Source organism: Rhipicephalus sanguineus, chromosome 2 (assembly GCF_013339695.2).
Source record: "Rhipicephalus sanguineus isolate Rsan-2018 chromosome 2, BIME_Rsan_1.4, whole genome shotgun sequence".
In the NCBI taxonomy this organism is placed as follows: Eukaryota; Metazoa; Arthropoda; class Arachnida; order Ixodida; family Ixodidae; genus Rhipicephalus; species Rhipicephalus sanguineus.
Window position 1 is genome coordinate 215512479 of NC_051177.1, and position 24006 is coordinate 215536484.

The 24006-nt window shown below is 47.3% G+C and overlaps 1 protein-coding gene across 2 annotated transcripts in view; it reads left to right on the forward strand.

The window, feature by feature from the left end:
* Positions 1-4642: 4642 nt before the first annotated feature.
* Positions 4643-24006, forward strand: part of LOC119384074 (DENN domain-containing protein 2D) — a 184981-nt gene continuing 165617 nt past the window's right edge. Inside the window, exons 1-4 of one of the 2 annotated variants that reach the window (XM_037652354.2) lie at positions 4643-5140; positions 11571-11633; positions 13205-13292; positions 22148-22218. In XM_037652354.2, coding sequence (XP_037508282.1) covers positions 4709-5140; positions 11571-11633; positions 13205-13292; positions 22148-22218 — 654 coding nt within the window. In that variant the 5' untranslated portion in view covers positions 4643-4708. The remainder of the gene's footprint in view (positions 5141-11570; positions 11634-13204; positions 13293-22147; positions 22219-24006) is intronic. The other variant, XM_037652355.2, reaches the window with a different exon arrangement.

A 24006-nucleotide genomic window follows, 5' to 3' on the forward strand; every position in this document is an offset into this window, starting at 1 on the left:
CCCCCCCTTGGCTACGCCCCTGGCTTTGACACTCAGGCTATACTTCAGGTCGGGGCGTACCTTAACCCCGCGCTATATTGCACAAGATTTATCCTGAAATACAGCCAACTAAATGAACTAATACATGTTCATTATGCGCAGATACCCATGTAACACAAAACCTCTAAAAGACGTCTCGAAACGGCTACGGACGGCTATAGACGTCTTGGTTTACGAGAAGATCAAGAATAGACATTTTTGCAAAATAAAGCACTTGCCTCTCAAATATGCCTGCGTACTGTTTATTACCGTTTTCAACAGCTACGATAGCCAGACTGTATTATGCCAAAGAAGTCCACAACGTCTACTTTAAGACATTTTTAGACATTCTGGGGGAAAGTGCGCGCGCAACGACTATATAAACGATTCTTTAAATGTTTTGTCCACGAGCGCAAAGACGCCAAAACGGCATGTCTAAAGAGCGGTGACTGTCGCTTTAGTGAAAGAAGAGACGCAGAAAACAAAGCCCTCAAAATAATTGGTTTCGCTCCGCAACGCGGGTTTCTATCAGCAGTTTGGTAAGTATATTCTTTTCAAGCCAAGGCGGCTAAGGCCGCCCAACGCTCGCGCAACAGCGAACGACAACAGAAGCAAACGCAGGCAAGCCAGGCAAGCATGCTACTGATGCTACGCAGTCGGAGGCTCGAAGCGGCTGTTGTCGAAGCGCGCATGTTTACATTCAAGAACATCTTTTCACTCGGCGCTCCACCTTGACTCAATGTAGAGAAACTCAATGTCGATGGCAGATACACCTATTGGCAGGAATGTTCACTGAATATTGAGCAATAGGCGGGATTATTTTGTGAGAACCGTTGTGTCTTTTCTGTTGAATGGTGACGCTGTGCTCAGCTCGGTCAAGTGAAGGGTGAGGCTTGTTTCAGAATACTTGTTCCTTCCTCACCATAGAGTTGTTCTTCCCCCTTTCCCCTCTTCCTCCACTAGTTCGCGCCAGCCGCCAGGCGCCAGTTCGCAGCGGCTCTATCGGCAGCAGAGGTAGGCGACGGCCGGCGGTCATTTGCGTTTTGTGTAGCGTTGTCAGCTTTTGTTTGTGAACGGATGAACGGATTACGGGCTGTTTGGCATCAAATAACGGTGATCATACTGTCTGTCGCATATTTTCCATCGGTGTTTGGTGAAACAAGCTGTACTGTGCTTTTTGCGACGGTACGTTCGTCGGTACGTTCGTTTCAAGAAGCGATTGTTCTGCTCACCACCTTCGTTGCAGCCAGACAAACAGCTAAGAACGTGTGCACGTTCGGATAGAGTGCTTTTTTTCGGTAAGTGCACCTGACCTTTCGTCGTTTTTACTGAAAGGTTTTAGAATTGTGATTAAAATGTGTACAGTTCTTTGCTAGGTTGAACCGCGTGGTCGAACGCGAAACTATAGTATTCGCAATGCCCATAGACTGTCGCACCGCCAAGCGGAATTCAGGAGCGTCTTCTCGAGGAGGGTTAGTAGACGACAAAATGGCAGCACTACGCAGTCGCTCCCTTGTTCGGCTGTGCTAACCTCAGTGTTAACGCGTTGGCAAGGAAGGAACACTACGACTTGGCATGTTCCCTGCATCAGTGAACAAACCGGGCCCTCCGTGACACGAGAAATCTGATTCGTTCTTGCGAGGCGCGAAGTTTTCGTGAAAATACGTGGCGACTCGCGCTTTCAATGCTAGCCCACAGAGTACGCATACTGTCAGCTTCGCGAGGCTTTCTGTAGCCATGTAGGTTAGTTAAATGTTATCGTCTGATATATTCAGTTGAAGCTCACACTGTTTTACTTGTATATAGCATTGTTCAGTGTTTCTTGTAGTGCATGAATCCCATAACACTGTACGCGGGAGGTCGCGCCGGCTCGCGATGTGCTCTTGTAAAACTGAGCGATCTCAAGTTGTCAATACATTAAAATATGCCTCTATCCTTTGTCAGTAAAGCGCTGTTACTAATCGTGCGAGCGACGTTTCAATCATTCGAGGACGCGTCTGCTCCCCACGCCTTTCGTGGAGCGAACGCTTTCCACGCCGTCCTTCACCAGTGTGTGGGTTTCATAGCCAGCGCTGCGCCGCTTGTTTTTGTACGTTTGTTGATAGGTGGCAGCACACTGCAAGGGATTTTAAAGTCCCTTGATATATAGAAAGTAGCGACACTCTCCTCCATATCCTCTCTCAAGTGTCCAACCCTCCTCTCCCAAGTGTCCAAACCGTATCCATCTCCTCTCCCAAACGACCACCGTGCGGGCGCCGGCCCTATAACCCGGCGCGCGCCACTTTCCTATCAAGAATGCTATGTCACGCAGATAACGCGCGCGTTTCCCAGGCGACGGCCCGTGAAGTGGGGAGGTGGAAGGCGGGAGAGGAGGATGCTCGGCGTGGCGGCTCGGTTAAAAGAAGGACGGTACTTTCCCAAGAATATCCAGGGACTTTAAGCGATTTGCTCGTTGAGCGATCTGCCGGAGAAATGTTCTCCGCGCCCAGACCACGACCTCCTCTAGAGGAGGTCGTGGCCCAGACATCCCTGTAATTGTAAACGTGGTGACGCGGAGTGGTCGAAGTTGTTCGGCGGAGGAAATTCTTCAGATTGCTTTCAGAAGTGATGTTGAAAGAAACCATCTTGACGACAAGGATATTTCACTGGACGTAGAAGACTGTGAAGGTACCGAGAGTGACAGCGACGGTGAACGATCAGCTGCTAACTCACGAGGAGCGAGTTGCACTTCACGTCCCCTCGTGCGTTAATGTTCTTTCACGCTCGTAAGTCGCTTTGATTGTATTTAAGGTTTAATATCCTTGAGCGAGATCAAAATAAAAGAATAGTTCCTATTGTGCATTGCATGTATCAATTATTGTGGATATTATGGAGCGCCGCATGCCGCCAACACGCTCGAGCTCGACCAGAGAAGCGAAATGGTTAGAGAGTTGGAACGTGCAGTCACAGCCACATACCACGCCTCTCGGCTAACTTCTTCGACGTTGCGAAAAGGATACGTGTGCATTCTTTTCGATATTCGTGTTTCGATCGTGCTGATCGAGCCTGCAACACGCGAGTGAAGTGAATTGCACACGGCTAGAGTCTCAGCATGGCTCTGGCACAAGCGCTACTGAATGGGAAGTTAAATGCTTGTGTTCCGTTGAAGACGTAACTCCGCGTTCCCGACTGCACAAGTAATGACGACGGCAAAACAATCACCACGTTAAACGTGCGGTCCCGTGCAGCAGCGATGGCGCTACTCGCTGGCGGCCTACTACTGCGGCAAATCCGTAAGGCAGGCTCGGTACAACGTATCTATAAACGTTGGCTCGGTACGTACTACCTCGGAGTGCCATTCTGCTCATACGTCAATTTTAGTTCATGCAGTTTTATGTAGCACGCACAGGATTTCGCAAAGCATCGTTATGCACGTACGGTAACGGAGCTGAAATATAACCTTTCACACCACAGCAAATAATTAGGTGGCGAGTACTTCGCACTTTCCATGGTTTGGGAAAGTAGTTTAGTCTCATATCCAATTCAGCACAGCTCATGACTTCATCCGGTGAAAGTGGCACGGGCCGTACGTCCGCACGTACTATCTGTTGCTATGCTAGCCACTGTACCTATGCTAAAGCACGGCCGGTCTGGAGGCGCGCGCTCGCTCCTTAAGGAGCGAGCGCGCGCCTCTAGACCGGCCGTGGCTAAAGTGAGCTCACTTTACCTATGCTAACAAACGGGTTGACCCGCCTCCTGGCGCCATCTTGAATAGAGTGCCTCGATGCGCGCGCGGGCATCAAGGCACCCTAATCTTGAAAAGCACGGCGCGCCACCTGTAGTTCGTGGGCATTGCGAATACACGCATACATAGAAACACACGCATGAACATACATAAAGTATTGTTGAACCCCCCCCCCCCCTGAAAAAAATTTCTGGCTACGCCCCTGCATTCAACATTATCCGTCGTGGAACGGTTACAGTGTACTGTAGAACGGTGCTCGGATGCCATGTCGGATGCTGACCCGAAGACGCGGGTTTGATTTTGACGGACGCTAGATGTGAGAGGCCCGTGTATGCGATGCTAGTACACGTCAGAAAACCCCAGGTCGTCGAAAAGTCGAAACTTCCGGAGCCGGTCCACAGCGGCGTGTTATCGTGGTTTGTGCCCCCCCCCCCCTCTTTTTTTTCTTTCAATGTATCTTTTTTCAATACGTAGTCTGAGAAACAAAATATTTAGATAAGTTTTTCAGTTGACTTACTTTCAATACCTTTGTGTATGCTGCTCTCTCAGCCCTTAGTGTGAGGATGCCGTGAAATAGCTTCGTGTGGTTTCGGTTTCCACGCCGACGGCGCCGACTCGGAACGACCACCACGCTGCCGCCGGTCGAAACCGCCACGGCGCACACCGTTGGCTCTACACATGCAAAAATTTTGTAAATACAACTGCGACATCAGGCTATAAGTAGTTTCTTTTTTGCTTGCATTAGAGCTCTCCATGTTACACATAGATGTATATTTTTTGGCGACGTTTGTTAGGCGACATTTATCCCCAACGGAACTAGCAACCCTGGAATCTACTCAAACGCCGCTTGTTGAGTACCCGAGTACAGTGTTACCCGAGTATCTGTGACCACGGAGTAAGAAACCGCGTGTCAAACGCGTATCTGAAATTAATGCTAAATTTACACGCTTCGTCCGTGACTGACGGATGGAGCGTGGGAAAAGTGGCTCCTCCGAGCCGGCAGTCCCGAGACGCCCCCATCGGGCGAAGCGCTCCACGCCGCCGCACGCCCTGGTGCAGACGCTGCGCGCCAGGTTCGAGCCGGACGGGAGGAGGACGGGAAGTGAATCCGGAGGCGCGGTTTCTGACAAGCGAACGTCGGTTCTTGAGCGAGTCCAGCAATACGACGCCTTGAATGGTAGCATGCAGCAGCCGGCCGCGCCGCTCAAACCTCCGCGCACGTTCGTTCACGACATCTACACCAAGATGAAGTGGCGCGCCCGGCGCACGGCCGACGACTCCGTGGTCGCTCACGACTACGACGAGGTGTGCATGCGGCGGAGTCTGAGCGACGAACACATCTACGCGGAACCCGGCGCCAGCCGCAGCGGTGCAGAGCCGCGGGAGCTACACTACATGGTCAGTTCATTGACAACTCGACGTGTTTCAAACGGCTACCAGGTACCAGTTAAAAACAAACTAGTATCATAAGGAATGCACTATTACCAACTTCAGAATGATTGTCCCATCCATCACGGGGAGCCTACGCTCATGCTTGCGTACTAAGCAGCAGTTAAATGCTAGATCCCATGTATCATTTAGGTAAGTGTCTCGCCGTTTTCCACACCATTGCTGTCAGCAACCTGTACATAGCGGTAGTGGCATGTCAGTATGTCAATTACATTACATTAGAGTGGAGTTGGCCGAAAAATAAATATTTAAATTTAAAAAATATCTGTGCCCTGCTTGCACCACCTAAGTATCGCAGACCGGTATGACAACTACAGTCCACCCTGAAAACATTTTCACTTTCAACACACCCCTGTGTGACACTCGCGACTTCATGAAACCTGTACGAAAAGCAGCCATCATTGGTGAAGCCCTTCAGTCGAACCAGTGCTGCAGTGGATACTGAAGCAACTAGACAAGTCGCTTCTTCTTTGGAGTGGCTTGCACAGTGGAACAAAAGCGACATAGATCATCCTATCATTTTTTGTCCTTTCAATACAAATATTGGAGCTGTCGTCAATTTTGTCTTAACGCATAAAAAATGAGACACCCTGTATATGCAGCTTTCATCAGGCCCTATTATGCCTCATCACAAAGGCTTAATGCGTGTACTGGCATTTTTACTACACAGGCTTATGCAACTTTAACATTTGTAAAACACATCAAAGCAGTAGTATATAAGGTTCATTGAGTGTGGTACATTCATTGGACACAGGCAAACCACACAGAAGTTGGCATTGACAGAGCCCGGAAAGCATATGCTTGTGCAGTCATACAAAAAGCAGCCTTGTGGGATATCCGGACAGTCAGTGACGGGCCGCTGTGCACGTGCGAGGTGTGTGCCCTGCCGGCGTGAAGAGCCAGTGCGTGTGCCCCGCAAGTATTTCTGTCGTGTAGTCATTTTGCAGATTTCTTTGAGTTAGCGTTAATAAATTGTTTTTTTGGAGTTAACTGGCGGAGCATCATTCCGTGGCAGCAAGACAGTTTGAACCCCACAACGTGCAGTGAATAGCAATGGAAAGATTGCATCTCCTCTGCAGGGAGGAAAACAAAATGCCCACCAAAATGGCGTTTTCTTTTCCTTCCTGTTACGCCATTACTTAACGACCCAATGAGATTTCATCCAGTTGTTGATTTCATCTCCTTGTTGGACTCCTTTCTTAATTTGATTTTCTTGCTTTTCTTGAGGAGGAGCAGAGTGGCTATGGTATTGATGTATATTTCGAGTACTTTTTGCCGGCACAATGCTTCTGGGACCACTGGTATCTCTAATGAGTCGAATACGTTCTTGTAATCTATGAATGCCATATAAAGCGGTTTTTTGTTTTGGGAACATTTTTTAATTATTCGATTAAATGCATGTGATCCATGGTAGAGTACGCTTTCCTAAAGCCAGCTTGTTCTCTAGGTTGATTAAATTCAAGTGTGGCTCTTATGCCACTGAAAAATGAGTGTACATGGGCTGTCGCTGCAGCCAACATTTCAACAAGCGGACTTGTCTTCTTCAAGGCCTTGGAACTTCAAAGTTTCAGCCTTGAAGAATGTCGAAACGTTGGCTCCAGCGACACCCCATGTTCACAGATCTCTTACATCTTGCCCTGAATGTCGGTCCACTATGACATGAGAAACGTTAATGTCATTTGTACGTACTGACATTTACATTTAATGTGGTTAGCTGGCTACCACACAGGGACATCTCGTGTCACTAAACGAAAATGACTTGTGCAATCGAATCAGTAGCTGAACCCATTCAGATGCGTTTCTGTTGCAAATGAGCACTCTCGCCAAATAGGGGCCATGAACAAGTATATATTACAAGGTAATTCATTATAACAGTTACTTTTATTTTCAAGTGTATGGTATTATTTTTTGCCAAACAATTCAACTCTGTCATTCTCAAAAGTCTAACGCTTGTATTCACAAATGCTCCTTAACTCGAAAGTCAACTTGAAGGAATCCTTGAGGACTGTTTTACGTTGCAGAAATCGTCCTCGACTCGAAATGCTCCTCGAATGGAGAGTATCCTCAGTGTGGGCCTTGCGAATATCGGGTAGCCCAGAAGCTCCCTCCAGCGTTCCTCAAAAAATTTTTGTTGATTAACCGGCGAATGTAGCATCCTACGCCTGTTTTTATTGAATTCATTCTCATGCTCACGGTTTTTCTGGTAAACGTGCAAGGAAAGCCGAACATGCCTCTTCTCCAAGGCACCATTCATTTGGAAGATTAGTCACATGGCATTTCTACTCACACTTGGGCTTCATCACAGTCACCGTGGCAAACCTCCTGTGATAAAGTATAGCACGGACAGCTGCAGTGGGTCAGAGCCTTCAGCGTGGCAGTTTCGTATTGCGCAGGGAAATTGCAAGACCACAGTGCATGGCAATCTGTTCTGTCAGCGAGCGAATCTCGTGGCTCTTAGAAAGCTCTCTTTTTCCTGCTGCTTTGTCTGCGATGTCTTTTCTGTTGTTGTCATTTGCCTATTTTGTCACACAGGGATAAAGTTAAGGTCAATAGATGGCCAGTCAGTGCAGTCGTGGGACAGATTTAAAGATATGGAGCGTAGAGTGGGGCATTACCAATGAGCAGTCTGCTGTGGCGCCTGGGCATTTGCACTGTGTCCGGCTTTCAGGACAGTGGCAACTGTAATTAAAATGTAGTATTATTACGGAGAGGAATGTCCTGTTACGGAGAGGAAGTGAAGGAAGACGAAGGGCTAAAGAGCCTGACTGGCGCGCGAGTGTGGCGGTCAACCATCTTGACTCTTTTACTAATTACTCTCTGTAAATACATATCTTATATACTCAAACAACCCCGTATCATATTGGTGGACGTGTTGGGTACTGCAGCAGGCAGCGGAGCCCCGCAGCGGACGTCGCATCGCCCTCCCAACCATGGCTAACGTTGAGCCTTCTGTATCAACGTCACTGTCTCCATCAACGTCGCCATCACCACCACTAGTTTTCGTACCACCTAAGGATCCCGGTACGTTCTGTGGGACCAATGGCGTCGACTGTTGAAGACTGGTTGGCCATGTTTGAACGCGTGAGTGTAACGAACAGATGGGATCCCACACTTCAGCTGGCCAATGTGTTATTTTACTTGAGGGGCACTGCGAAGGTGTGGTACGAAAACAACGAAGACGAACTCACTAGCTGGGACCAATGCAAAGAAAAGTTGCAAGAGGTATTTGCCAAACCCACCGGCCGTAAGATCGCCGCCAAAGAAGAATTGGCCTGCCGTGCCCAATCTTCCACGGAATTGTACCTCTCCTATATTCAGGATGTGCTCGCGCTCTGCCGAAAGGCCGACAGTGACATTACGGAAAGTGAGAAGGTCGGGCATGTGCTGAAGGGGATCACCAACGATGCATTCAACATCCTGATGTGCAAGGGCTTTTCCACCGTTTATGCGATCATCAAAGAGTGTTGTCAGTTCGAGCAAGCAAAAAGCCGCCGCATTCTGCAACCGTTCGCCAGACTTCCAAACACCGCTGCCACATCGACGTGTGAAGAGCAGTCAACACCGCAACATCCTTCGCTGCCGGAAGACCTGACACGAATTGTTCGTCGTGAACTGGAAGCGATGGCGTCCTCAGCATTCTATTCGCGCAGCACCGATGCCACCCCTGTTACCGTTCCTCTCGTTCAAGCCATCGTTCGTCAGGAGCTGGAAAATATCGGAGTGCATTCTGTGTGTTCTGTCGCCACGCCCAGAGTCAGCGAATGCCCTTCTGCCACGTCCTCCTCAAACCGACGATTCTCTCCACGTTCTCGCAACCCGGCTGAGTGGTGAACTGCAGATGACCGCCCAATATGTTTCACCTGCCACCACGCTGGACATATTGCCCGCTACTGCCGCAGCACATGGTCCTCGGCACCTCGTGCAACGACCAATATGACCCGTTCTGACGGTAATGCCCACCACTTTTCACCCGCTCCTGAGTCCAATGCCGCTAGGAACACTTGGTACAGCCGCTCACCTTCGCCACGTGGACACCAATCTCGTTCGCCGCAAACACGTCGCCCATCGTCCCGTTCGCCACAGCCACGACGCCTATCGTCCCCCGTGGCTTTCGGCCGCACCATTTCGGAAAACTAAGGAATGCAGCCCCCGGAGGTGGTGCTGCATTGACGACTACGGCAGCAAATCCTCTCTCTGTACCCACTCGACGAAGCGTCATTGTCGAAAGTAGACGGCGTACCTGTTCAAGCACTTGTCGACACGGGAGCGAACCTATCTGTAATGAGTTCAAGCCTACGCACATGTTTAAAGAAAGTTCTCACACCAGCAGCTACACAAGTGCTCCATGTGGCTGTTGGCGGCACGCCAATGGTACTTGGTATGTGTACTGCCCGCTTAACATATAGACGACCAACCTACTTCAGTCATCTTCGCCGTGATTGACCGCTGCCCTTACGACGTTATCCTTGGACTGGACTTTTTGTCAAATCACTCTGCTCTCATTGATTGCGCTACCAGTGTCCTTTAGCTAGAACTGCCTCAGCTCGTCGCTGCTTCCAACACAATGATACGGGGTTGTTTGAGTATATAAGATATGTATTTACAGAGAGGAATTAGTAAAGGAGTCAAGATGGCTGACCGCCACACTCACGCGCCAGTCAGGCTCTTCAGCCCTTCGTCTTCCTTCACTTCCTCTCTGTAACAATATTAATTATGTCGAATAAATTCAAACAGTCCTCTTTTGTTGCTGCTACATATAGCAAAAATGGACATAGGAGCACTAGATCACATTTACAAACAGGTGGCACTCGCATAGGAATGCGATCGTCTGCAACATTTCGTTCATCTGCGACACTTTAGTTCTCTTGTGAAGGTGTCTGGGCGATCAAAGTTAATTCAAGCCGCTAAAGATAACTTGAGCGGTTCAATGTAAGACTCGGCTGTAAGAAGACGTTTTACAAGAGTAAGACCCTTGAGTAACCTGTCCGCTGCCTTACAGCAGAATATTTCTACGAGAGGACTGAAGCAACAGCACTGTGTGGGCTCCGAATTGCGAAATATGGAGAAAGCTTACGATACGGCGTGACACTACAGTAAAAGCTCGATAATTTGACCCTTATTAATATTATATAAGGCTGAGAAAAAGTTTATGGAGCGTGTGTTATCATATCGTCGTTGATGCTCAAATGCCTGTTTGTTGTGCAGGCGCGGATTGATGGTACATACATATGTGTTTTCTGGGAATTGAAGCAGTTGTGAGTGGTGCTTTGGCTTATCGTCTTCACTTGTGATGTGTGCATGTGTTTTGCATCTAAAGCAGTTTTAGCATGAACAGATACCAACTCGCGCAACAAGAAGTTCTGTAAAGCATACTGATGGCAGAATAACAGATATAGGTGGGTGTGTTTTTTTGGGTTCATAATGATGTAAAAAAAAAGGGCAGCGTTGGAACGAATACAGAGAACGAGATGAAGACATGACATGTTCTGTCTTCGTCTCGTACTTTGTATTCGTTCTAGTGCACCTCTTTTTATAATCATTATGAACAGTGATGGCATTCCTCAATGCAGTTCGCACATTACATATTATGTTTAGGCAGGGCTACTAACAACTATCACATGTCTGCAGCCTTCTCTTCTATGTGCAAGGGAGGGATTCTCATCACTGACCTCGCCGCATTTGCCTTGGCAGATGTATGAATGTTGCTGACACCAAGCGATCACCTCCAGCTCACTTCAATAGAGGGCAATCCAGACTTATTGCATACCTATCCACGGGCACTGTTCTCGTCTTGTCTTTGGCAATCGTCGGCTTCAGAACATTCACTACATCACTTTATGCAAGTTCATGCTTTTATTTCATAGCTTTTTAGGCATTCAACGATAATAATAGGTGCATATACAGCCAGGCTGCATATGCCATCTTACATAGCACCATCTCACATCATTAAGAGCATTTTTCTGGTGAAAAACAGCATATCATCATCGTCATCAGGCATTGTCTCATCTGCAGTGCACCTGTGAGAGTATCCACCTGGTTTTCCTTTTCTTTTTGTTTAGTAATGCCATGGTTGATAAGCTGCCGTGGATGTCGGGAATAGAAACGATGATGCCGAAGCTGTCAAATAGAGGCTTTTCTCCTTGGCCCCAGGTTGCAAAGAACAAAGAGCATCAATGCATTGAAAATAAAAGCTGGGTGACAGCTTCTCCAAAACACTCAATATGTACTCGTGGTTCTCCATTGTTCATGCAAAACTTGGAGGTTCAGCTGCTTTGTATAGTAAATTAGTTTCTTTTGAAGAATTCTCTGGCTGCACTACAGAGTGTTTATACGTGAAAAGATGTGGCTGCATTTTGACAGCACCGATGTCTTTCTGCAGAGCTCTCCGATATCCAGTGTTGTTCCAGACGGGCCAGGAGTGCAGCGGGGTGTCACATCACAGGTGAGAGGTGAAACCTTGTGTCGTCTTTTGCACAGAGCATGTTTTCCATCAAATAAAGTCATCACTGAGTTTAGTTGGATGTGGTTGTCATGGTTTCAGTTAAGAAATTTAGTCTTTCTGTCATAAAGTAATGGACGATTTGCAAAAGCTTTGTTACGCATGAGTGGGCAAACATATTTTCCAACCAAATAACCTCGACCACGGACTAGCAGAGCAAGCTGTTTTCACCATCCAGCACTCGTCCTTGCCTTTTGTTTCTCTCTGTACACAGCAAGGCATGCTCAATGATGGCGGCTTCTCCAGTCAGGATGTGTAGTGTGGGAGGTAGTGCAGCATGAAATTCCCGCAGCACTCCTTCTTGAAAAGCCTTCATGGCTGAACTTCACTGAAATGTACAGAGGGAGTGAATGAAAGAAACGTTGTGTGAATGCTAGTTAGTGGCTGGAAAATGTGCTTGTAGGGAAGCCTAGCTTGGCAAATGCCTTCTATGGAGACCTGCTTTATGCGCTCTCATGTTTCTTGCTTACACCGTGATGACGCTGCGTGACATCCATTGTAGCACAGCATTAAAATGGAGAAATGGGGAGTGCTGCTCTGGGATTTGGCAGCTGCATTCGCCTTGCCACTGTGGCCAGGACAGAACTGTACTTAATTGTGCTCATTGCTAATATTCGTGCCTACTTGCTTTTGCTTTTTGAATGTGACAGGGTTTCACCAACCAAAATTGTTACGTCTCTTGTGTATTGCTCGGCGTAAACTGCACCTGAGTGGATTAGAACATTGTGGAGTTTTGCTTATCAAATTGCTTGTATGGAGCGAACGATGGAGTATATTCTGCAGTTCATGTGACCACCAGCAATTGTGCTGGAATGTATTGTGACTCCTGTGTCGCTGACGTATTTGGTCTGCAAACCAGATTACCGTTGATTGGCAACATTTTTTATCAGCTATCATTGTACTGTAAGTGTTTTGTTTTGCTGGGCACAGGTTTGCCCAATGAAGGGTATAAACTTTACTGGTTTGACTGCTGCATTCTTCACCATTGCAGCCATGTGACAGTATTGATTTGGATACAATTGAGAATATCAATAAACTTGTAAAGATTAGCTTTAAATGCAGACTAATTTCCATCTGCTTGATAACCAATATTGTCACGTTGCTGCATTACACTTACAAGTTCTCTGAATTTACAACTGAGCCAAGGCAGCAGTACTTTGTCTTTGGGATTTAAACAAAGTGAGAAAACAACTTTCTCTAAATACTGGTTTCTCTAGGTTACTGACGTTTCTTGGGAATGTGGTCAGCTCTGAGGATTCATTGGGGCTGTCCCTGCCAAGATGGGCAGTGAGATATGACTTGCAGCGTTAGAAGAAAACCATATGTAATTTTGTTCTTTACATGTATAGAAGATATCTTGTGAGGACAAAGCAAGGTAGGATCACAGCATGCACCTTCATATGTAAACAGTGCTAACTTTTACGAGATATTTTATTGAAACAATCTGTGCATGTACAGCCCATGGGCAAAGAAAAGCATGAAACAGAGTTGAGAGCGAGTTGCCTAATGTGCAGATCAGAGATGCTATCCGGCAGTCCTTCACAATGGCCTGGCAGCAGCTGTCTCAGAAACAGAGGCTGGATGATGGTGACACACAGCAGGGTAAGTGCAGCCATCTTGCGGGAAGGGGCTCACGCTTTAGACTGTCTTTAGAAGACCTTCCAGAATTGCGATAGTAATTATGTGGACACTCTTGGCGGGTTTTTGCCATTGCTGTCATGTTCCATGTAAAGTGTTGTATGTTCTGCGAGGGTGGCCTGAAAAGTTCTCGGCCTCAATAATAATCACGTGAGCTAGAGCTTGCAGCACTCGTGTGCACATTCATACAAGTCTCTGCGAGTCTCAGATGAAATGCCATCTAGTGCTGATTAGCAGTTTGGCTTTGACAGTCGGTCACAGTGGGTGTAGTGTGAAGCACCGTAAGGCATGGAGAAGCTTGAGTACCGTGCGATGATAGAGTTCTTTGTAAAAGAAGGTTTATATCCAAATGAAATTCCCCAAAGGTTTGTTAAAGTTTACAAGCGAGATTCACCTTCATACTCCACAGTCAAGAAATGGGCTGCTGAGTTTAAGTGGGGGAGAGAGAGCATTGAAGATGACCCGCGCGAAGGGCGCCCAAAAAGTGCAACAGCTCCTGAATTGATTGACCGTGTGCACGATATGGTTTTGGAAGACAGGAGAGTGAAGTTGCGCGAAATTGCCGAGGCAGTTGGCATCTCAGCGGAACGTGTAGGTGACATTTTGCATAACGAACTACACGTGAACAAGCTCTGTGCAAGATGGGTGCTGCGCATCCATCCTTACTCCTCAGCAAAAATGCAACCATATGACGATGTCACAGCATGCTTTGGAACTGTATAACAAAAATCCAGTGGACTTTTTGCGCAGATTTATAACAATGGATGAAACTTGGATTCATCATTACACACCGAAATCGAAACAACAATCAAAGCAGTGGACTGAAGCCGGGTCCTCTGCATGAAAGAAAGCCAAGTCAGTTCCCTCCGCAGGAAAGGTTATGGCATCCGTTTTTTGGGGCGTTGAAGGCATTCTGGTTGTGGATTAGCTTGAAAAGGGTAAAACCATAACTGGGGAGTATTATTCTGACCTTTTAACTTAATTGGATCAGAAAATTCGTGAGAAAAAACCAGGTTTGCAGAAGAAGAAAATCATTTTTCATCAAGACAATGCACCAGTGCACAAAGGGCATCTTGCAATGGCTAAATTGCACGATTTGAAGTACGAAGTGTTGGAGCACCCACCCTATTCTCCTGACTTGGCCCCGTCGGACTGCCACCTGTTGCCAAAACTCAAAATCTTTCTTGGTGGGCAATGTTTTTCATCAAATGAAGAAGCGATTGCTGCTGTGGATGAGTACTTTTCAGAACTTCCACAAAGTCATATTAAGGACTGAATCCTGCCTCTGGAACATCGATGGACCAAGTGTGTAGAGTTGAGAGGAGACTCTCAAGGAGATGTTGAAAAAGGAGGAGATGTTGAAAAATAAAAATAATTTTGAAGGTCCAAAATGCTTTTTTCTACATCAAGCCGAGAACTTTTCAGACCACCCTCGTACATGCTAGTGAGAGCACACTAGTGCTGAAGCAGAGAGGGAACGATCCGTTGCGCAAAAGGTGATAACATTGCTAGGGTGGCTAGAACCATAGAGTTTCCTACAATACTTACTAGAGGGAACTCTGGCGCTAGTGTCTATGGGAGCTGCAACGCATGACGCTTCAGCCAGCATGGGAATGATGGGTAGTACACAAATTTGTCTAAACTTCGTACTTTCAGCTCCGTTTGGCTCCGCGTCGGCTACATCCGCTTTGTCGAAAAACAAAGTTCAGCAAAAGTCAGCAGTTTCACTTCGCCACTTTAACTTCTTTAGGCTCAGCAAATCAAATCTGGTCACGAAGTTCACAACGGTCTATTCTTTTATCCGAAACGAATGCCAAAACACAGCAATAAACAAAGCCACAAGTACGTTTGAAGCCGCAAGCACGAAGACTAGGCAAATTTGTGTACTACCCATCATTCCCATGGTAGCTGAACGATCGCAGCGCCAGAGTCCCCTCTAGTTAATTTTAGGAAACTCTATGGCTAGAACGGGGAGGTGGGAAAAGCGAGCCGTGTTTCCCGTGCCCAGAGGTGTCGCCTCGCGCGACAGTCGGAGGCGCTGCCTGCTAGCATGGAGAAGATGGCAGTGTAGGCCGCTTGAGAGTGAAGCTTGTCAGCTTCGTTGGCATTCCACGGTCTTTTACGAGTTCCTTGTGTTAGTGTGCCCTGAGAGGAATGGCATCTACAAAAAAGAAAATTCAGCGACCGTGTTTTATCCTGTGTGCAATTTGGGGTACAGAACATGTTGAAGAGGAGTAACTTTTCTGTACACCAACATACAAACATGTTTACAGTTTGTGAGTGGGCCACCTCAAGGGCTGACAGAGCTCTACAGGAAAATTCAGCTGTCTGAAAAACATTTTGACACAAGGTAAATGTTTGGAACCCGTCCAAGTGCTGCAGAGCGTGCTGCATGTGTGACAAGCACGGGCAAGTGAAGTTATTAAACGCTTTGTGATGCTATTTAAAACTCGGCAACTGCTTTTTGATAAATGCATTCATCTTAATGTTTTACTTTCTTGTTTGCGTTAACTTTATTTTCATCAACTATATAGAGCAACACAGAGATGCTCACCTTGTGTATTATATTATGGGCTACGTAGCTACTGAGCACATTCTGCCATCGGGCTTCACACATTGCAAAAATGCCTGCATTGTGCCCAGAACAGCTGGAAAGTCCAATAACAATATAATGTGATCTTTTTGGGCTGCTGTACCCATGAGTCCTTATACAACTCGACACAAATAATATGTAAAACAGGCTGACACGTCTTCAGCACAGTGCACTTGCATTCAGATAGTAAGCAGCTAGCTGCATTCAGATGGTAAGCAGCTAGCTGCATTCTGTAAGCAGCATGTTGCAGAAATTGGCTGCATCGAGCATGTAAGCAATTGACAAAATCAGTGGTCAAGTTCTTTTGCATCACCATGGTTAATTTTCTTTTGAAGAGGCTCAACCAGGCAGGAAACGAGAACAAATAAAGAAATGGAACCCATGCATAACCTAAGAGAACACCCCCCAGTGTATTGCTCACAAATTCATGCTAATATAATTGCACTGAAGCCATGAAACTAAGTGCTGTCTCATGTTCTATACAACATTGAGGTACTGGCTTCGTGAAGGTGCGACCTCAAGTGTAATGCAAATTCAGCATTAAGTAAACGGCAAGGCATAAATGGACACGGAAACTCGCACTATCACGGTACATTTAGTAGTACAGGGTGTGTTCAGATAAGAACGTCGGTGCATGTCCGTCGACCCCCTGTAATTTCGCCGAAAAAATATATTTCGTTGTCCGAGTTCCCAAGACCACAAAACCACTTTTAGTCTCGCGAAAAAAAATTTCACCTTCTTTAAAAGAATTTAGAAGTCTCCACTGAGCCGCAACCGCCTTTTTCGAATTTCGCGGAAATGGGATTTCGATGAGTGCTACAAAAGAACTATTGCAGCTGTAGGTCTGAAAAATTTTCTCCACATACTACGGATAGTTTAAGTTGACGAAACATTATTACTTTGCAGTTTTGATGCTGTTCAAGAAAAAAAATTGCAAAATCGGCACAAAGTTCAATAATGCTCAAATTTAAGATTTTTTTCTCCATGCGTATAAACGCCAGACTTCCCAAAATTTTTTAGAACATTGCCATATGTCAGGTTGACAAATGTGTTGAACGAAATCGCCGAGAGTGACTTGAAACATTAACCAGAAATGTTCAACTGTGGACAAGTCTCTAAAAATGCAATATTTCGAAGATCATTTAAAAAAAACACCATATTCGATTTTCTTTAAAGTCTTCATAACTAAAGCCAAGCACGTGTTCTAACTTAATCTGTAAAAACATGTTGCATTATTTTTGTGAGATAGGAGTTATGAAGCACGAAAAGTGGCCAAATTGACGTAAACTGAGTAAGCACAACATTGAGCGAGCATTGAGCAATAATTTCCATTATCATTATTTTTAGGTCATGAATGTATTCTGTGTAATTGACGGACTGACAGAAAAAAAGAGGAACAGTTGGCTCTGAAGAGCAAATTATTACTACGTTTTACGCAAATCACAAAAACTTCTACATGGGTCCCAGCCACTGAGCATGCCGTGATGCTGAGTCACACGCTTCGAAGGAATCGCTTTCGAAATCTTTCACGCATGTGATCCTGCGTACGGCTCACAAAGGAGGTGGCTGGAGAGGATCCACGGCTGGATATTTATCGCTTCCCATGGCACGTCGGCAATGGGATAACGCAGACGGTGCATGGCGGCACAAGCGGCGCTTCTGGAGCCCGACCGCGCTCCCTCACGAAAAAGAAAAAAGAAAGAACATAAACAAAAAACAGCTCAACTCGCTTCACAAAGGTCGAAGTAATAAGAGAATGTCGGCTTTCACTTACGCTCGTTGTCGACAACCCGACAGTCCTCTGCTGGTCGACGAACGTGAGTACACGTGCGGATATTGCACTCCCCTGATATTGATGGCCACGTTGTGGAGCTCAGAGTGAGCGTTTTGCGCAGACTACCTAAAGAGGCATAAGAAGAAGATTGCCTACAGGCGGAACTTTCGATGTGTGAAAGACTTGAATGTCGCCTTACTAAGGAAGCGCATGCCAGAAGAAGCCTCATCCATCAGAGAAACCGACATTTTGTGCCAGAACTGTGTCAACCGCTTCAAACAGATTGCTGTAATGTCTCCGGATGCATCTCATTCTGACGAAAATTTTGTTCCCGAACAAAGTGCTGTCGAAGAGCCAAACATATTGGTTAAGACAACCGACGTAACACCCCTGAAAATTCCGGTGAAATTGAAAGCACATTGCCGAGTGTCCTACGCCAAGCGTAAGAAAGCTGAGATCGAGCCTACTGTCTCGAGGACAATTTCTGCTGGCCCTACAGCAGCGTACGGCACTACAGAGGAATCTGGTCCTTTAGTGGAAACCTGCAACACGTGTCTCGAGTGGCTGCGCAACCTAAAGGAGGCGTTCGATACCTGCGAATCATACCATGAACGCTGCCGCCTCCTGACATTGCTCCCTGTGAACCTTTCTCATCAACAGATTCGAAAAATGATTCCATCCGCAACTCGGCACCTCATTCGGAAATCCAGAAAATAGAGACACCCATGGGGTGTGGTCAAGTGCGGACCTCTTTTCCTCTAGTTTCTGCCTGAAATGAACGTTGTGGCTATCGATTTCAGCACCCAGTCTTTCAGTGTGATGGAAAATCCCGACGGCAGAAATTTTGTTCAGTGTTCTTTTTAAAAAAGTGCTTTTTTTCTTTTTCCTTTTATCAAGCCTGGTGGCGCATATCACCGCCTCGTTATAAAGAGGGCGCTCATACCATCTGTCCATCAGTGATTCCACTCCTGCGCCAACTGTGCCAAAGTGCGCCAAATTGGATTTACTGCGCCATCCTGATAATATCGACGGAAATTGTGCCAAACTACGCCAGAGTCGCAGGTTTGGGGGTGTCTATCATCGGCAATCGCACCACTGGCGCGTTGAAACGTGTGCAGCTTGATCTTGGGGTCGCCAAAGTCACAACCACGGATCAAAAATTATTCCTATGAACAAATAGTGCTCGCACCTGCTTCCCAAGTAAGCCAGGATGGCATGCACAGTGCCGACGCAGCTTCTGTTGTGCAAGTCAGCTCGATGGCAGAACGCACTTTCGCAGAGGCTCGTGAAGTCTAGGCGAATCGGTGAAAGTGTGGCAGCGATTCATCGGCGTATGTCGTCTGTTCCAGAAATGCTGCTCATAGCTCGTTTCAAGTGTTGCACAGCGCGCAATTAAAGGAATGTTCGCTAATAACTACACGTGTGGTGCTAAAATGTCTGTCACTTCTGTTTCTGGACATCGCGCAATGAAATCCGGGATCGCTAGCAATAGGTATATGGAACAATGTTGAATTTTCCGTGCCTCGCATCAATGGAAGAGCACGTGAACGGTGGGAACGCGTTGACACTTTTCCTCAGATATACCTTATCCGTGGATCTTACACAGAAGAGCTTTTTCGTAATTCCTTCCACCAGCACATCCGGGTTGGTAATCGCACTTGCGGTAAGTACCCCTTAAAAGGCCCTGCCCTTTTGAGCTCATGAGTGCTAGGGTCCCACTTGGAATTTTTATGATTGCTTTTTTAAAAATGTCATCTCATTAATAGAAACATGCCTCCTGGTCGGAGCAGCCGCAATTCGGTTTTAATATGCGCAGCTGTCAGTAGCGGACCTGTTGCTGAGGGCCCTGGTGTCGGAAGGCCCATTGTGAAGCACCTACGCCATGCCGCACATCCGCCCCTCGCTTTCCAGGGTCAATAGCCGACGGTTAAAAAAGTCAGTTTCGCTTGAGGGCAAACGAATGAATGCGATACCAACAAATTGTATTGTTTACGAAGTAAGGCTAGCAGCGCTAACTCTTTTGGTCTCGTGTAACTCTACAAAAAAGCTGGTTTAAGGGAATACGGCTGCTCCAGGGACCGAAGCGGTTTTCGTGCTGTCAATTCTCTCAACGAGGAATAAGCATTGAAAGCACAGCAAGTGTACGTGTCGTCTCCTGATGCCTTGACTTAACACGCGCGACGCATCCCCCCCACCCCCTTGGGCATCCCTTCGTGCTCCTTACGAAAGATGGGCGGGCTGTTTTTTCTCTCTCTGATGAGCAATCGACCGCAGGCATCGCATGCGGGCTGATGTTACCACATGCGCCCTCCGTGTGACGGAGACGTCCGGCTCGTTTCATCGCCGCTTCAGCTGCGTCCGTCGCCAGCGCTCGCGAGTACTCGCAGGTGGAACATATGATGCGCGAGTTGAAGTTATCACTTTGGTATTTGTACGAAAAATTAAGGCAACGGCAATGGCAAAAGCCCGTCGAGTGTGTCCATATAATTGCTATCGCAATGAAAAGAAAGAAGTAGGGCAGCTCCGCAATAATGGTGCGAAGGCTGAGGTAGCAGCGAAGCTGGTGGCGTTCCCCTTCTTTTCGCCGTCACCTCCCTATTTCTTTATCTTATTTGGCCTTTCAACTTTCTTTCTCTCTATCTCTGTATTTCTCTCTTCTCTCCATCTTTTTCTTTCTGCTTTTCTTTCTCTCTATTCCTCTTTCTTTTATGGTATGTTTTACTCTCTCTTCTCCCTACCCTCACATCTGTCCTCCTTTCCCTCGCTTCCCTTTCCCGCCCACTGGCTATTTGTGCTCTGCTAGCCGCTCGCCTTCGAATGGTGTGTACACTGGTTCAAACATCGCCTCTCGAAGAAATTTTTTTCTTATCCTTATTTCTCTTTCTTTTTCTCTCTCTGTACTCGTCGTCTCGCCCATCAGAGTTATTGCATCCCGCGGCGGAGAAATCAGCGCACGTGTTTTGAGAGCAGAACAGAAGATGAAGACGACGACGACGATAAAGAAGAAAGAGAGGGAAGGGAGTGTCGTAGGAGCTTGGCTTTCTGAGGCTAGCTAAATGACGTCATGTTGCGCCCAGCAATACATTCGATCGGGAAGAAAAAGAACCTGGTTTTCCCCTTGGAGTTGTCTTAGGGGAACGCATTAGGGATAGTGTGACTCTTTAGCATTGAGGCTACTGTTGTACATTGCAGCTGTTTGTCTATCACGTCTGCTGATAACCACAAGAGGCTATTCCAGAATACTCAACTGCATGATGCCCTTATTTTTACGTTATCGAGTGACATATGGAGTTCTCTTGAATTATTTTCTACAGGAGATTTGCAATGAATCAACATATTTATAGCTCTTCATAAGAGCCCCGTAATAATTCAGGTGCTTGAACGTTACTGCAACTTGCTTCTCCAGTGTACTCCAGGATGTGAAATTAGCTGCTCCACAGTGCTCCCAGATGCAAAATTACCTTTTCCAAGGTGCTCCAAGATGGCAACCTTTGCTGCTCCAAAGTGCTCCAAAATGAAAATTTTGCTGCTCCAAAAATTGCTCCAAATCAGAAGTCCTCAGTAGCATCACTGATCCATCCATCCCCTATTGGGTATTTGAGACGGCTTGCCGTTTTTCCTGACCATGTTCTACTGCGACACACCTTTTTCCAAAGTTCGTCCCAAGCTTCAGGCCTGACATAACCGGGCTGAGGAATTGTCCTGCGTGCCCGGTGCACTCAGTTTCGGGACCACCTCAATCAGGGCCTTGAATTTTGATTATTAACTCAAATTAGGTGCATTTTTTGTGATTTTTAAAAAATGGGCATGCCATAAAATGTCACGCCCTACAAATCTTTCGTATTAACAACTGGTCCTAAAGTTAATAATTAGAAAGTTAATTAACTTTTTGTTAATTATTTGAATGTAACTGTAGGTGCGGCAAGGTTTTTCTGCCTCGATGTAGAGTTCGTTTGCGAAGATTAGGGGGCCTAACTGTCATAGCAGTTTTTATAAAAATCTGTCTTGTCAAAAAAAAAAAAAACCTGCTTTTGGGTGATGTGCTGAAAATAAACAAGTTGCAAGTGGGGCACCTATCCCGTCTTTTCTCATTTTTCCTTCTTCTGTTTGCGCCACATGTCTTTTGTTAGGCTGTGCACCAACTTGCCAAATGTTACACTCTGCTAAGACATGTTAGGCATTGGAAATGCATAGGATTAGTGTAGCTGTTTCATAAAATTCTGCCACCAAGCAGTGAACTGTTCATCAATTGTCCTGTTCATTGTTGATATGTGGCTACATTAAAAGGAAAGATGATAAAGCAACTTGTCTTTTGAGTGGCTATGTTCCTGCAGTCCGAGGGAATGGCCAGTTCACTGCAGGAAAAACCATTTTTGCTGATGAGCAGGTCTTGACAGAAATTGGATTTCTCCATGCTTTGCCCATCGTCTAATTGTCTGTTCACTTGTGCAGCAGACAACAGCAGTGAGGTATCCATCAAGGACGTCCAGAAGAGACTCATCTATGTCAGGTCTATCAAAAGGGTGAGTGCTTCATTTTCGCTGCGTCGGGTCAAATGATGGTCTTGATACACATGGCTAAAAACTATATATATATTGTTAAGACGTTTATTGACGGCGAGATTGACGGCGACGATGCACAACGACAGAGCGCAGACTCGCAGACTCTCACGAGCACGAGCACGAGGGGCGTGCTCTCCGAGGATAGGCGAAGAGGGTGACCCACTAAGAGGCGCTTGAGAGGACGACCCATTAGAGCGTTCCAATGCTTCTCTACAATTACCCCGGGTACGAAAAGGGAGCCGCCTGGCGACCTAACAGCTGGTCACTATGAGCGGGTCATGGTAGGGCTTGAGGCGCTCCACGTTGACAATGTCGCGCCCTCGACGGCGCATGTCGGAAGATGGTTCAATAGGCTCAATCAGGTAGTTGACCGGGGATGTGCGTTCGACGACACGGTAGGGGCCTTCGTATTTTGGTAGTAGTTTGGAAGAGAGGCCAGTTGCAGTGGTAGGAACCGAGAGCCATACGAGCGCTCCAGGGAGGAACGTGGGTGCAGAAGTGTTGGTGGCACTGCGAATGCTCTTCTGCCGCTCTTGGTCCTGCGTAGTAAAGGTCCTGGCTAGCTCGCGACACTCCTCAGCAAGTCTGGCTGTGGCAGAAATAGGCGCACACTCCGATCGATCCGGCGTGTATGGAAGGATGGTGTCGATTGTGTGCGACGGGTGCCTGCCGTACAATAAGAAAAAGGGTGAGAAACCAGTGGTGCTTTGAGGGGCGGTATTGTAGGCGTAGGTGACGAAAGGCAGAATCGAATCCCAATTTGTGTGATCGGCGGCGACGTACATCGATAGCATGTCGCCGAGCATGCGGTTAAAGCGTTCGGTGAGGCCATTCGTCTGCGGGTGGTAAGCAGTAGTTTTGCGGTGAACAACGTTGCACTCTTTGAGGATGGCTTCGACGACTTCCGACAGGAAGACACGGCCTCGATCACTGAGCAGCTCCTGGGGTGGACCGTGGCGCAGCATGAACCGGTGCAGCAGGAAGGAGGCAACATCGCGCGCTGTAGCCGCTGGGAGGGCGGCAGTTTCGGCGTATCGCGTAAGGTGGTCTACAGCGACGATGGCCCAGCGGTTACCAGCCGACGTCAGAGGAAGTGGCCCATACAAATCGATGCCAACGCGCCCAAACGGCCGGTCAGGGCAAGGTAAAGGCTGTAGACCTGCTGGTGACTGGTGCGTTGAAGCTTTGCGGCGTTGACAATCGATGCAGGAGCGAACGAACTTCTGCACGTAGCGGTACATCCCTCGCCAAAAGTACCGTTGGCGAATGCGGTGGTATGTTTTCGATACCCCAGAGTGCGCACACTGCGGATCAGCGTGGAACGATTCGCATATGTCAGAACGGAGACTGCGGGGTATTACTAGTAGCCACTGGCGGCCGTCGGCGTTATAATTGCGTCGGTGAAGGAGGTCGTCGCGAATGGCGAAATGATGGGCTTGACGATGCAACGCGCGAGTGGATGCAAGGATGCAGGGAGGCAAGGGGGAGCGCGAGAGTGCGTCGGCGTCAGCTTGCTGGCGTCCGTTGCGGTACAGCACGCGGATGTCCTGTAGGCGAAGTGCCCAGCGGGCGAGGCGGCCTGATGGATCCTTCAATGATGACAGCCAGCATAGTGCATGGTGGTCGGTGATGACATCAAATGGGCGACCATACAAATAAGGTCGGAACTTCGTAAGGGCCCAGATAATCGCCAGGCATTCCTTTTCGGTGACGGTGTAATTAGTCTCGGCTTTGGTAAGCGTACGACTT